This window comes from Lampris incognitus, chromosome 13, assembly GCF_029633865.1.
Source record: "Lampris incognitus isolate fLamInc1 chromosome 13, fLamInc1.hap2, whole genome shotgun sequence".
Taxonomy (NCBI): domain Eukaryota; kingdom Metazoa; phylum Chordata; class Actinopteri; order Lampriformes; family Lampridae; genus Lampris; species Lampris incognitus.
In genome coordinates, this window is record NC_079223.1 from 34,598,550 (window position 1) to 34,614,450 (window position 15,901).

Below are 15,901 nucleotides of genomic sequence, written 5' to 3' on the forward strand. Positions count from 1 at the left end.
GGGGTGAGTGGAATTTGGCAAACTGAGGTAACTGGAAAGAAGTAGTACTTCATGGTGTTAATGTTGATTGACACTTGTCAGTGTCAAGTCAGCGGAGTCTGCACCGAGTAAGCAGGATGACAACAGAATCAAGGTAAGGAAATTCTTTTCATAAAGTTCAAGTAAGTCGGAAGCTGATTATTAAGGTGTAAAGCTTTACCTACAATGATTTAAGTGTATTTTGGTCATTTTCTTAATCCATTATGTATAATGGATTAAGAAAATGGAATGACTGTAAATCCTATGTTGGTACAATATGATATATCATTTTGTAAGAATAAGTTATTTTCATACGGCACTGTGTTATACATCAGTAAAGTGTAACAATAGTTCGCCTGTGTATTTCTCAGAGGTTTCACAAAAGTGTGTAACCTGCTGCTGCATATCTATCGACATTTAGTGTCATCTAGTTATGTGGTTCTTTTATACATCTTGATTATTATCAATCCAAACAATGTAGAAGAAACAAGTCCCCCCCCCCCCTTTTTCTCCCCAATTGTACCCGTCCAATTACCCCACTCTTCCAAGCCATCCCGATCACTGCTCCACCCCCTCTACCGATCCGGGGAGGGCTGCAGACTACCACATGTCTCCTCCAATAGATATGGAGTCGCCAGCTGCTTCTTTTCACCTGACAGTGAGGAGTTTCGCCAGGGGGACATAGCGCGTGGGAGGAGCACGCTATTCCCCCCAGTTCCCCCTCCCCCCTGAAAAGGCACCCCGACCCACCAGAGGAGGTGCTAGTGCAGCGACCAGGACACATACCCACATCCAGCTTCCTACCCACAGACACGGCCAATTGTGTCTGTAGGGACGCCCAACCAAGCCGGTGGTAACATGGGGATTTGAACTGGCGATCCCTGTGTTGGTAGGCAATGGAATAGACTGCTACGCTACCTGGATGCCTGATACAAGTTGAACCCAACCTCGGGCTTTCGAACTAACTCATAATAGTGTGTTATTGTGTTTGAGTGCCATTTTTGTTTGATTAGCTTTATTCTTCGCAACATAAATCGATGCATTAGAAGGATTAAATGTGATGAAATCTGCAAGGGTTTGTGAGCAAAGCTGAGTAATTTTGATTATTTCCAATAATAAAATTGTCAGGGGTCATACAGCAGTGTCATTCTACTCTACAAGGTCAAGTTGTGCATGAGGTTACGGGAGGAATGATCCACAATACAAACCTGCTCTCCCTCTGCTCAGACTTGTATTCGATGGCAATAAGCAACAACTTCAGCTTCACATAACACAGCCTGCAAAACACACATTTGCACATGTACACATGAGAGGGTATTATACAGATTGGAGCTTTTTTCTACACATCTATGACTCATATTCTCTACAACAATGCTTTTTTCCTCTCTCTCTTCATCAACAATAGCATCATTGGCCTTACCACTGGTGTGAAGGCTCGCTGCTGACACAAAGCGATACTTACTCACAGACTGTGGGGAAGGAGAGGCCAACAAAGGCACTGGACAAATACTCTGTGTACATCTCGTTAGCTACTCCTTCCAGGTAATACTTCTGCCATGTGTCCTCTTCAATCTGACAAAAACAAGAGAATGGATATGTCACGTTTGAAAATAACACATGTTGAGCTTTTCAAGAAGAAAATGAAGAGAGGGGGGGGGGGAAACAAAAAACAAAAAAACAGCTCTTTCCAGAAGTGGGGCCAATGTGGCCAGCAGATGTTCCAGCACATCATCTTGGTCATTATAAACTGATCAATCATCTTTATGACATGAGAACAGCTCTTTGATAGACGTAAGCACCTCTTCAGATTTGAGTCCGAGAAACACAACAGGCTCCATGTGATACGCCAGAGAAAAAAATAGGCACCAGTCTGATGGAAAATACTCACACAGATGTCTTTATTTGGATAGAGATATTAAAACTCCTGGCGGAATTTATCACTATCTATGAAGCTATTTCCATCTGACAGAAGAGCATCTACTGAATAGAAGCAACAGATAGCCTGCTAATACAAATTTCACCTACCAATGAATCCTAGAAAATAAGAAACAATGTGCTCGACTCATGACAAGACTAGAAAGACTGGGTGCTGGATCCCGAATATAGTAAAACACACAAAGAAAAGACTAGGACAGCACTCCAATTTGAACTTTTAATATTGCCACACAGCCATTTCGGGCAAGATGCCCTTCTTCAGCATGTATTCTGGCAAAGTAAGTAAAGCAGCCGTTTTGTTACTTTGTTGTGAACAGAACGATACAGGGATCATTGCTTTAGATTTATAATTAGAAGTCGGCGAAGTCCTGGCTGCACATTTTTAATTGAGTAACTAACTTTACATATTATTTACATAGTATCCCAATTGCACACTTAACCTTGACATAAATAGATGGCTCTAGCATAATAATAATAGGCTCCGGCATCCCGCGACCCTACTCAGGATAAGCGGCTTGAATAATGGAATGGAATTAGATGCTTCAAAAACATAAAGTAGATGTTTTTGCACCAATTTAACAGAGCTAAATTGAGCTCGTCTGAACCATATTTTTCACTGACCAGCAACTCGGAAAAGCAAGCTGACACATCAGAAACGTTAAAAAAAAAATGATCAAAAGGTAAGGGCTCAGGGTTCGGGGTTAAGTTTAGGGTTATTTACTGGAGCACATTAAAGGTGATGGTGCACAACTTACTTGCATCTCTGTCAATGCCGTTGCTGTGAAATCCTACCAATACCAAGTAATAGAATATGAAAGAGAGGCTAAGAGAGAATAGTGGTGGGAGATGCAGAAAAAAAACATTTGGCCAATCTCTTACTGATGAGGATTATGTTAGTTTAAAAAAAAAAACAAACAACAAAACACGCAAAATCTGTCTTAAAAATTTCTTAAAACAGCAGATATTTTTAGATGCATTCACTCACAAGCACTTTTTGGACGGTTCGCAATCCCCACTCCACCCACCCACAAGCGACGCAAATGGTACAATTACATGTGAAACTAAATATCAATTTGGGAGTGAGTACGTTAGAGGCCAGATTCATGAGGTGCTTCGCATGAGGTACTTTGCAAAGGGCCGCCACACTAGAATGAAATATTTAACCTAAAGAAATGTAATGAAGGCATTCACCCATCTGTATCACTCCAAAAGTATGACTGAAATAGGACATGTTTATCCTCTGCTCCGGGTTACCTCAATGAAGGACCTCATAGAGAAGAGGTTGGCTAGCATGGTAGACAGGCCCTGGGCCAGACAGCTCTGGGCAATGAAGCCTGCCTTCAGCTCCGCCAGACAGATAGCATCATCTCCCTCCTTCCAGTTCCAGCTTGGAATGTTCAACAGATGGGCCTGCATTACAGGACACAAGCAGAGGAGGTCATGAAACCATGGGTGGCGGGGAAAAGAGCCTAATCGTCCCTATAATCTATGGGTATTGCATATTGGTAACGTTGTTTTAGTAAAATTATGAATTAAAGTTGTGCTTTCACTGACCATTTCAGTGAGTCATATTTTTAGGTTGGCTGTGTCCTGGGTATCTGTGTCTCTCCTAATAGTTTGTGTTGCTGCCCTTGTCTGGATTATTTTGACCGATTATTTTTTGTTAATGCTAGGTATGCACTGATATCACTTTTTCAGTACCAACACCATATCCGGGTAAGAATCTTTAAGTATTGGTCGATACCTAGTACCAATCTGATCCATTACTTTTGCCGAACAGTGCAGAGTTAGTCCTTTAGTTTGAGGTCAATGGCAAAATAATTGAGACAGAATCAGTTGGGGTTTTTTTTACCATTAAAACGTACTAAAAGAAAATACAAGCGCTCGTGCCAAAAATGCAGTAAATCAAGACATTTTGTTTCATTTTATGAGGTGTTACTTGTGGCTTTTGGTATTGGATTTTAGCCCTGGGTAAAATCTCTAATACCAACACTCCATTCTAGCCTGGTAAAAGAGATGTTCATTGACTCTCGCAGGAGACCTACTTCTCTTGTTCCTGCCATCATTTCAGGGGGAGCCTGTGACTGGAGTCCAGCAGTACAAATACTTGGGAACCATCCTGGATGATCACAGAGAGTTGAATCAGTTCATCTGGACACAACGTTTATTGAGAGAAACGTTTCATCCCTCATCCAAGTGACCTCTTCAGTCCCAACTGACTGCAGGGAGATGAACTGACTCAACTTTCTGTGACTTCCTTATCTGGATTATTGAGTATGCACAAAGACATCCTGGATGTCACCTTTGATGCCAACACTGATTTATTTGTAAAAAGGCAAATCAGAGATTGTTTTTCTTAAGGAAGCTCAGAAGTTTTATGTTGACAAGTCTCTGCTGAAAGTCTTCTATATTTGGTGTATTGAGTCAGTTTTAATATTCGCTATGCTCTGTTGGTTTGGTAATGTCAGTGTGAAAAACAAAAACTTGCTGGGAAAAATGGTGAATGTGTGCCGTAAAGTGACTGGTGTAAATTTAAACGATCTTTGCCATCTGTACCAAGTCAGAGCCACACAGAAAGCTCAGACCAGCTTATTGGACTCCCAGCACCCTTTACACAGAGAGTTTCATTTGCTTCCCTCGAGGAGGAGGTTTTACCACTAGTCTGGTCAGTTAAGGGCAAATATGGGGTCAAGGCTGCAAAAAGTCATTCACATTTGAGCCAATGTTTTTCTGTTAATTTAGGGTCCAATAAAGAAAAAAATGCAAGGAGCCCAAAATTTTAGGTGGGGGAAGTCTCTGAAATGGCCACGCCCACTTTTTAGGCCTGGAAATCAGTATCTCGGCTCCTGAATGTCGCAGAGAGCTGATCATGGGCTCAAAAGAAGCAGAAGCACCACATTTATATAAGCATTATGAACAAACATATACCCCAAAACCTTTACTTTTTCAGGTATTTACAAAAAACTAATTTTCACTGGTCACATACATGGCCACGCCCACTTTTTAGCCCTGGGACTATATCTCAGGCTCAGCTCTCGGAGGTTGCCCCGAGTTGATATTGGGCTCAAAAGATGTGGAAATAACTATTTATATTAGTGCTCTGAACAAATATACTGTATGCCCTAAAACCTTCACGTTTTGAGCTATTCATGAACATGTTCTTTTTTCCATTGAATTGATCAGCAGCATGCAATCAACTTTAGCCAAATCTGTGCAAGAAGGCTATACAGTTTGTTTGAGTAAAAGTGTTACATCTACTCATGGAGTGCTAGTATTCAAGTTGACTCTTTGTTATAAGAGGAGGAACCCAGTAACCACCAAAGAAACAAAGCAAACCATGTGAGGTCCAAAAAAATCTTTATTTTAACCTCACACATCCCATCAGACTGGATTCAAACACTTGCTGAGGCACTTGCAATAAATGAGACATTTCATCCCTCTGCCAGCACAAGAACATGAGGTACACTTATTAGATCTGCAACTACACACCCCTGTTACTTGAGACAATGTATCTCTTGTGGAAACTGTGCTCCACTTGACGAAGAGTTCCTCTCCTTCGGTAGTCCAACCCCATTCAATGACAGGGGGACAAGGGAGTTGTAGCAGGCTGTTTCCCCACAGCCATCCTGCCTGGAATGTAGCTCTCAACAGATGCTGTAGAAGCGCATCCTGACTTGGGGGTAGGTCTCTCAGCTCATCATTAACTGAGTGCTTGAACAGCTGGAATCTGAGCTCATCTATACTGACACAGTTGTACAGTCCAGTCTTGTTGTACCAGCTCATTACCCAGGGCTCAATAACTTCCATGCTTTCCTTAACTGCCTCGATACTAGGGCAGCAACTTAGTCCTCTCAAAGCAGCAGTGAGTTCTGTGGACTTACTGTGGTTTATCCAGGCTTTGTATTGAGCAGTCTTTGAGTGGCCAAAGAAGGCGCTCACAGAATCACAGCCACTAAAAGAATGGAACACAGGCATGGCATCGGCCACATCTCCACCAAGCTTCTTGTGTGCTTCTGTGATTGAGTAGAATTGGCGTTTGCCAGGAACTGCAAAGTCAACTATAAGTTGGAAGTCATTACATACTGATAGGAACTGTGTAGTGAACCCTAGTAGGATGACTACCACATCGGAGTCGACTGTTCTAACTGTAACTGACTTGATCCCCTTGTTTAGCATGTGCATCACATGGCAAACGATGCGGTTGTCAGCCTCCTCAAGCATATCTATGCTGTCATAAAGCTGGATCTCGAAGCTTTCGCCGAAGTTTGCAAGCACCTTTCTGCCGTAGGTGATGCTGAACTCCTTGTCCCAGTTCCACGCTTGTGCCTTAGCAATCCTGGCGAACATTAGATTCAGGGCTACTTTGTTGTCTACATTAGACAGAAAAGCTTCAAAGAATTGCTTAGATTCTGGCATGGTGTCATTCTCACTGAAAGCCATCTGTGAACTACCTGCTGATCCCCGGTTCTTCCTAGTCGCAGTCTTGATACTCATATTCTGGTAGAGGTCAGCCACAATGTCAATACGATTGGCTTTCTTCTCATGACCGATCCTGGCAATGCTGTTCAACACTTTGATTACAAAGTCTTGGAATGTCATGCCTTTGGTGAGAGACTTTGCCATGATTCGTACTTGCACAGACAAATCTATCACAAGTCCTTCTGAGGATGTAGATTGAACTTGTACACCGATGTCCTTAAGAATTTGAGACTTTTGGCTATGATAAATATCTCCATCCTTTGTTGACAAGGCGTCGGGTAAACCTGAAATTGAAATGAATAGTTAAGCTAAGTGTAACTCTTGGGCTTACTGTCAAATCAATTAACTTGAATGTGAAATTGAATCAATGAATATCACTGTATTAAAAATCTGGTAAGACTTAAGTAACATCTAAAATATTTGAATAACTGACTTTATATCAATTAGTTTCACCTGTGAATTCACCACCAAATAACTTCCTTGTCTCTTCTTCTCTTGATCTGCAGGCCTCCTTCAGCTTTGCAAAGGTTCCTTTGGGTGGCTTGATTGCAGGGCTAGCGAGTTGGACTTTTGCACATGAACTTGGGAGTTTCAGGGCATTTCGTGAGATGGTTGCATTGACATCATTCTTACTTAATACAATTCGCTCCTGCACAAACTGGTCATGCTGAGTTTTGCCGACTGTAAAGACAAAACTGGAGTCTTTACTTATGACATCTGGGAAGGGAATGGATGAGTTCAACCTCATGAACTGAGCTTCATCGAACGGGTTGGTAAGGATACCCTGGTACACCTTGAGTGTGTGGCTTGAAAATGTTTCCTTGAAGGAATCCAGCATTTCTTTGTGCCCGTGTGATGGATCTTGACCTTCGACCTCATCTAGGTAGCGCTGGATTTCGGGTAGCGCAAGTTCGAGTTTCCTGAAGAACTCTTGATCTTCCCGATTGATGATATCGACATATCCAGTGTCAGACTTGATGACCTTTATGTTATGTTCCTGCTTTTGATCACATGCAATCTTTGAGAATGGGTTGTCTCTGGTGTTTACTGTGAAAGAGCCTGAAAGAAATTCCTTGAACAAGTATGGGTGTCTCCATTTGAGCTCTTTGAGATCCTGAAGAAACACTGATGCCCATCTGGCATAGTGTGTATGATCAAGTGCAAAGAAAAGAGGAATGAGCTGCTCAAGTGCACTGATCATCATGATGAAGTTTGCCTCTCGAAAGGATCTTATGAAGATAAGAACCTTCTTGATTGTGTCAACAACATTGTTCCAGTAGTGAAACATGGGGCTGTTTTCATTGGCCACCCAGTTACTCCAAGTCAAACTGTTGTCCTCTAGACGTTTTGCCTGAAATGCTTCATCTCTCTTCTTGGCCAGCACCACAGCCAGGAGTTGAATACAGTATCTAGCCTTCTTTATGGAATTCACATCGCAGACAGCAGTTGTCAGACCTGTGATATTCAGATTAGCTGAGGTTAAGATGGTATCAAGGCCAGTTCCTTTTATCAACTGCCCAACACAGACAAGAGAAACCTTCTCAAGGTGCAGCCCACCCATGAACGCGAAGTATGAATGAGAAAACTCTTCCCCCATGGCCCACTGTATCATCTTCTTGATGGCATAAAGGGGCTGATCGGATCCACCCACTGCAACCTGGCCTGGGTTAAGATATCTTGTGTATGATACTGCTATTCTCATGACATGGAGCTGAAGACAACTAAGATATTTTCTAAACTCATGATTCGTGTGTGTATTGTGCTTCATGCTTTATAACATAGGCAGCGAATGAGATTCATGTCAAATATAGCTTTTTACAACCTTCAGGAGCTGATACGTGAAACGTGACCAGTAAAAATTAGTTTTCTTAAAATATCTGAAAAAGTAAAGGTTTTGGGGTATATGTTTGTTCATAATGCTTATATAAATGTGGTGCTTCTGCTTCTTTTGAGCCCATGATCAGCTCTCTGCGACATTCAGGAGCCGAGATACTGATTTCCAGGCCTAAAAAGTGGGCGTGGCCATTTCAGAGACTTCCCCCACCTAAAATTTTGGGCTCCTTGCATTTTTTTCGTTATTGGACTCTAAATTAACAGAAAAACATAGGCTCAAATGTGAATGACTTTTTGCAGCCATTTTGCCTTAACTGACTAGACTACACCCTAGAGGGGACACCAACATATATATGAGGTATTTTATGCCATCAGTTATTGGCTTTCTAAAAAAAATGGAGCTGTGACTATCTATCGCTTCTTCTGATGGCTCTGGGGAAACAACAACAGTGATGTTACCGCAAACTGTGTACTTGTTTTTGTGTGTATACATGTCTATACTGTATGTATATTACAGATACCAGTTTACTATTACTGACTGCTGTTGTAAGCCAAATTGCCCCTTGGGGACATTAAAGCATTACTCTACTCTACTCAATCCACCCAATATCCAACACCAGTATCCATCCATCCAAACTGCTTACCCCAATCGGGGTTGCAGGATACTGGAGCCTATCCCGCAGCCATTGGGCGGCAGGCGGGGAAACACCCTGGACAGGCCGCCAGTCCACCACAGGGCTGACACATTCACGCCTACGGACAGTTTAGTATGGCCGATTCACCTGACCCAACAGACATGAGGAGACCATGCAAACTCCACACAGAGGATGACCTAGGATGACCCCCAAGGTTGGACTACCCCGGGGTTTGAACCCAGGACCTTTTTGCTGTGAGGCGACCGTGCTAACCTCTGCGCCACCGTGCCGCCCCCAAACAAATAATAGTAACCTTTAAAATGACATCCCTAGTTAATGCAGCAGTGCCACCAGCTGGATGAGGGTAGGCGAACAACAGTGATGTCTGCTACTGCATGCACATTCAAGAAAATAAAGATAAAAAAAAAAAATCTGAGGCAAAAAAGTATTGTGGCTATAGATTATATTTTTGCTATTGAGACTAACATTTTCTAAAAATGTCTATGTTTTTCTTTACTGCACTGCGTTACAAGTATAATTGTTGTTTGCGGCATAGAATTGCTAACTTACAAACACATAAATTTGCTTCCTGTCGTTGTCAACAACAACAAATATAGTAGTTGGTGAATTAACCCTCTCTGTCCTTAAGCTTACCTGCCACCTATGCATGCAACCTTTACTATTTTGCAAATGACGTCTATTTGTGAAGTGGATCGTGAATGGAGTAAAGCTGCTTGGGGTGAGAGACACAAGATTTTGATAACCACTCATTAGCTTATCATCACCTTATCACATGACACAATTGTATCATGGTGTACAGCGTGGAACATACTGCATATGGGTTGAGTTATATTTGACACTTGATCTCACCTTGTTGTGATACTGCAACATCTGTGTGATTATTCTGATCTTTGGATGGTAGTTCTTGATCGAAATAACCCTAGAGAGAGAAGCAATGGGTGGGGACATCAGACGAACCCCTAGAAAAACTTGTGGCCGCACAGATCAAGTTTTCTTTATTTTCAAAGTTTAGAGGACACCATACCTCATGATGTTGGAGGCATCCTCAGCATCGGGATCTGGGCAATATTTATTGGCTAGGATTAGGCAGGCATCTGCTGACTCGATCTATACACGCGCAAACACAGGATTAAAGATGAACAATAAGTGTTATGTCATAGCACTTAATACACCAGAGAAATTGCCATATCTAGCTTATTTTTTTGTGAAAAGCCAGTGTGCTTGATTCTAGTGAGGACAAATCCGGCGGAGTGGGATTTTAAAATGTGAGCTGAGAGAGAGCACACAGTCTCAAACCTATTGTGTTAACACTAGGGAGGCCAAAGAGTAAATTAACAGTGAGTGACACTGTAAACACAACTAACAACATTGGTTTGGGGGGAACAAAGAATGAAGTCATGGCGGGAGAACTTTTTTATATGGCTCTGTTATCTCAAGTCTCAAATTCAAAATAACCATCAGTTGACTTTATGGCCTCTCCAGTATTTAGTTAATCAGGTGTAAATGGGGGGGGGTATCTTGGATCTGACAGAAAGCTGACAGGAAGGCTCTGTAAGTACTATGCCTTTGACGTACTAAAACGCATTTATCTAGCTACTAATCTATTGGCCAGCTAGATTATTGGGAAAAACTACATCGTCTCTTAATTTCATCCCATCTTTCGTCATCCTCTTGTGAGGTCAGGTAGGTCAATTCAGACGGTACCTTCACTCGAGCCAGATCGTGAGGGTTGAGTACAGATCCCTGGTAGAACTCGACTTGGGTAAAGTGCCGTTTGAACAAGGCTTCCAGCTCAAGATTAGGGGAAATACTAGCAAAAAGAGGGAAAAAAAGCCCAGTAAGTGATGCTTCACTACATTATTAACTCAATGTACTACGCATTTCATTATCACTAAGACGGTTCACCGTGGGGAGGAAGAAAAAGTGAACTTACTTATGGAGAAAAACAATTTCTACATTGACATCATCCCTGTCCTTGTGTAGGAAGTCTTTGAGGAAGTTGGAGACACTTTCAAGGGTAATATGACCACAGACCACAATATGCCTGGAAGGGGGCAAGAAATTATCTTGAGCGGGCAACATAAATCACTACAGACATTGGCATGCCTCCCAAATAAAATCAGTCATACCAAAGCACTCTAAAATCCATCTCTCAAATATAGAATGAGCGGTCTATTTACTTGTCAAGAAAAAGTCGTTTCAAAGCAAATAACTAACTTAATTATATCTTTTATGCCATAAAACGTAGATATTTTCCCCCATGTAATGAAAGTGGTGAAATTCTGCACGACAAATGCAATCAAGCACTCCTCTCTGAAGCGCTTTAGAAAACCCAAGATATAATCACACAGCCCACAGTGGTTGGATTGTCATCCGTTCTCAATATAAAAACTGTCCCTTTGGCCAAACCGCCCCTTTGTGAGCTGAATGGATGTTGACAAAGACATGTACATCAATATTCTCATGCTTTTGAAAAGGACATTACTAAAAGCTTTCAAATTGATTCAGGGGCCTGTGGCTGACATAAATTCTAAACAGGACCTCAGACCATTTGACGTGTCTCTGGCAGGATACAGTAGTACTTCATAACAGAGAGATCCATCAGATGGTGCACAGGGGTGATTAAAGCAGGAAAAAAAGACAGTAGATTGGACCGAGGTTTAGGCTGAGGTTACTGTCCCTGTTTGTCCTCCGACTGCACTTCAGACCACAGATACTCATTCTAGTCTGTCCTCGTAGTAACACCATCATGAGAGCCATTTGGACTGAGGATGACTGTTCTCTTTTGAATGAGTCTCTGTCCATGTCTATCACAGCCATATAAAAATAAAACTTTCAAAACAAGAATAGGAAGGATAACTTGTGGTGCTTCTTTTCATAGGAGATTTTAGTGTCCCTTAACTAAAAATACATATTTCCACTTGTTTCAACTGACATGAGTTGGAATTGTAAAAGGGATTTTCAGAAAAAGGTAACCCGAGAACTGAGTCCATATTACTATTCAACTGCTTATGATATACCATTTAATCATGCTTATCCAGTGGCTTTAAGACATTTTATATGCTTAATTTGTACTGTGGAAAGCCGAACTACCCTTCCAAAATTAAATTCAAATGTCACCAAGTCCTGTGCCAAACCCCAAAATGAGAAATCCAAGCACACTCAGAAGAGTCCAGCCTCTGTGTTGACTAAGATTAGTGTGGACACTGAGAAGGTAACCCTAATTATGCTATGGAGACTTGTGAAGCAATCTGTATAATGACAATTGCTTTATCCTCTACTTCAGAGAAAGTGCCAGGATGCAATTCGACTGCTTGTTAGAGGAGTTTATAAAATTCTGTGGATTAGTTTGTTCCCCATTACAAAACACTAATCATCTATAATTCACCATCAAGCTACAGCCATTCTAACAGATCTCCTCTGATCCCAAAACATTTCATACATACTCAGAGGAAAAGATCAGCCAACACATTAACCCTTATCTATTGACATCTATCTATAGACACATCTGTATTCTGGACTCTGCAAGTATGAGGAAGAAATTATTCTTTACTGGTGGCAGGTAACTATAGTACAGATCACTATGTATTCTTCAATCACGTAGCAGATGAACTGGTTAAGGCTGGACTAAAATGGAATTGGCAAGCTGATGAGACAGGCATGGTCTGGCTATGGCAGTGTCTGAATGCGGAGGGACATAATGGTCTTCACAGATGCCTCCTCTATCCATTAAGAGAATCTAGCAAGCAGCCATGATTGTATGGTTGGCCTGGGATGAGCAAGGAGTCATGTGGTCTTACAAGCTGATGATCTGAGATCTTTGGGGATAGCCAGCAGTACTTGGCAGAAGATGTCTCTCAATTCAGGAGATGAGAACATCAGTCATGTTTTCCTTCTCCAAGGGTCCAGATGCCCTCTTCCAAGGGAGAAGTGAATACAGAGGTTTGTGTGGCAGTGTTTGGAATATGTTTGGATAAAGCATTCAGTTACAATGTGCGTCTGAAACACACATGCCCACACTTAAGGACATATTAGAATACACAAATACATGTGCACAGACACACACATACACACAGACACACACAAAAAGCGCAAATATGTGGAACTTGTCTTAGAGATCTTTGACTCCAAGTGGATGGTTTATCGGCAGACCAAAACGATGCCACAGATTAGTGGTCCTCATTAAGGAAATCATGTTCATTTCCCAGACTCTGAAATCTACTAGGTGTGCCACTGTTTTTCCGAAGGGAACTACGGATGAAAGATGACACTTCAATTAAGTTGGACCCAGGTCTACTGATTATTTCCTCTTTCTGTATGCCAAAAGTGGCATCAGCTTGAAAATGATGTCCTCACACAAATCACTGGGTAATAAAATGCTCACTGATCATATGCTGGATATTTCAACCATCCATAAATGCTTTGTGAATGAAATATCTCCTCTCTGGAACATCTCAAACCAGACATATAAAAATTCAAAAAACAACAGCAATCACAGAACACTACAGGAACACAGAATCAATGATAAGAGCAAACACACCACGCTCCTTAAACAAAAAACAGTTGCAAAGCATCACATCCAAATGCAAAAGGGACATTAAAGAGCATGCACAGAAAAGCAAGCAGTGAGGGAGCATCCCTACAGATGTCACCTGGGACACGGTGAACACACAAAAACTGAATGAATAAACACGGAGCTCAAACATCAGCAACAGAGGTCACTCAAATAAATGGTACTGCTCTAATCCTTAGATAATTGATAATAAAAAAAACATAATGGCAGAGTCAATATCAAAGTGCCACAATTAACACGTTAACCTCATTTTTGACAGGACACATTACTGTCAATGGACACCAAACCGATTAATGGAGAATAAACCACTGACTCGTCATTTTAATCACCCCGTCTCCCCACCTCTGTTATATCTGTGCTGATTCTATGTTCATTACTCATGAAAAAAATACTGCATACCCTCTTCTTGAATATTTTATACATACTTTCTTGGCCATTTCGTATTATCCAGACACCCTGGCACCTCAACCAGGGCAATGGTTAAGGATTATGTAAATGTGTGTTTGCATTAATGCCTTAAAGAGTGGGAGCCTTTGGGTCGCCGCACACACCGAGATGCTAGTCCTAGCAGAGCTCATTTAGAGGTGTATGTCGGGGTTCAGCCAGGGTTGAAGCCACTTTCCGTGCCAGCCCTTCTGTTCCAGTTGGGACTAATGGAAACCACAGAACTGTAATGGAAACCACAGAGCTCCGAGAGCAGTGAGTGCCAAACGAGCAAAACGCCCCGCCATCATGATATCAGCATATACGGTCTGAGTTCTGTCACTGAGCTGACGGATGCATGCTAGGATGCAAAGAGGACCGTATACAAAACTACCATGAAACAGAGGTGCCGTATGGATCCAATAGAGAGCCTAGCACTTCCAAATGACCCTCAAGGCCCATTTCAAATGACAACACTCAGGCACTGACATGAAATAAGGGCTAAATTCAAAACAGTTCATAATGCATCATGACCTCATTGTTTATGAGTACTGTAATCAGTCGAATATTTGTAATCTCTTAATCTCATTTCCATGACACAGACTTTCCTTTTTTGCGCTGACAGCTACTAACTGATAATACATCGAACCCTGATGGCAATTATAAACCCACATGACAAACGTGTTTTTTGCATGTGTCAGGATCTATACATATACACGCCAAACGCGTACATATCTAAATGATAATGAGAGCCTGATGCCACTCCGAGCCTATGTGTTTGGTAGGTAGCACCTGATTGTTACCATATGCCTGTGCTGTGTTCCTGTCCGGAAAGGAGGGGCAGGGGCGGTGGAGGGTGGAAGAAGGAAAGCAGCGTGTGAGAGAAATGAGTCCTCGGTTTTGACAAGGCCCTCTCTCAACACCCGTCTGTGAGTCCAAGCTCAGGTCACCAGCCAAACATAACATCTCATCAATCTTGTCCTAATGACAGGCAAACATCATCCAACAATGGCTACTTTCTAATGCCTCGCTCTACCGCCAACTTCCTGGAATCCAACCCCCCACCCAACACCATGAGTGAACAACGCTGAGAATAAAGATGGACCGAGAGGGAAAGAAAGCGACAGCGAAACAAAGACAAACTAAGAAAGAAAAAAAGATATAGTGATGGAAACAGTGCTAACAGAGAAAACAAAAGAACAGAAAAATTAGAAAAAATGAAGAAGTAAATCCAAGCTTCCTACTCTGAACAGGCCACACTTGGAGAAAGATAAGTCTGTGTGCTGAATACCAACATGGTTTGAGCCACAAGAGCAAGGGAACAGTACGCGATGCAGTGGTAATATTATACACACAGTATAAAGACAGCATTGACACACACCTCACAAAGCACTGGAACCTCTTTTTGTGAGAGCCACTCACACATACAAGGACACTGCCTGTAGAGACAACATCCGCTGCCACACATACACGAGAACCAGGCAGGCACAAGAACCGAGCAGGCAAAGCAAGTCATAAGCAATTGAGTGCCTCTGAAGGGAGCGAGGCATCCAGCATTCAGGGTGTGGGAGCTGACTGAAGATCAGGGCCAGAGTTGTGTCGAGCATTGATTATGCAAGCGGTAAGAGCCATGTCACACAGTGATGATGCGATGGACTAGCAGTGACAGACAGCAGGAAGGTGGCTTTTTCTCAGGAATCATATAAGCCATGATCGATGAAAAGGCCAGAATAATGCAGATCAGTGGGAACATGCGAGAAATGATGCAGATTTTTTTTTTAAGCATGCAAAACCAACTCAAGCAAATTGAAACAAGAAAAGAAATAATATCCTGCAATGGTCATTGAGATTGATGATACTTAAAATAAAAACCACCAATAATAATGCAATTGCAGATTTTCAAGTTTTTCCACTTTCTTGAAGCATAAAAATTCCTTTTAAAGCAGATAGTAGGGGTTTCATGACTAGTTGCTTTCATTTCAAG

The 15,901-nt window shown here is 41.9% G+C and overlaps 1 protein-coding gene across 1 annotated transcript in view; it reads right to left on the bottom strand.

The window, feature by feature from the left end:
* The window catches only part of kcnma1a (potassium large conductance calcium-activated channel, subfamily M, alpha member 1a), a 219,611-nt gene that overhangs the window by 53,564 nt on the left and 150,146 nt on the right, over positions 1-15,901 (bottom strand). Inside the window, exons 10-16 of the mRNA XM_056292393.1 lie at positions 10,855-10,965; positions 10,626-10,731; positions 9,946-10,028; positions 9,771-9,840; positions 3,208-3,363; positions 1,481-1,590; positions 1,227-1,295 (exon numbers count right to left, since the gene is read on the bottom strand). Coding sequence (XP_056148368.1) covers positions 1,227-1,295; positions 1,481-1,590; positions 3,208-3,363; positions 9,771-9,840; positions 9,946-10,028; positions 10,626-10,731; positions 10,855-10,965 — 705 coding nt within the window. The remainder of the gene's footprint in view (positions 1-1,226; positions 1,296-1,480; positions 1,591-3,207; positions 3,364-9,770; positions 9,841-9,945; positions 10,029-10,625; positions 10,732-10,854; positions 10,966-15,901) is intronic.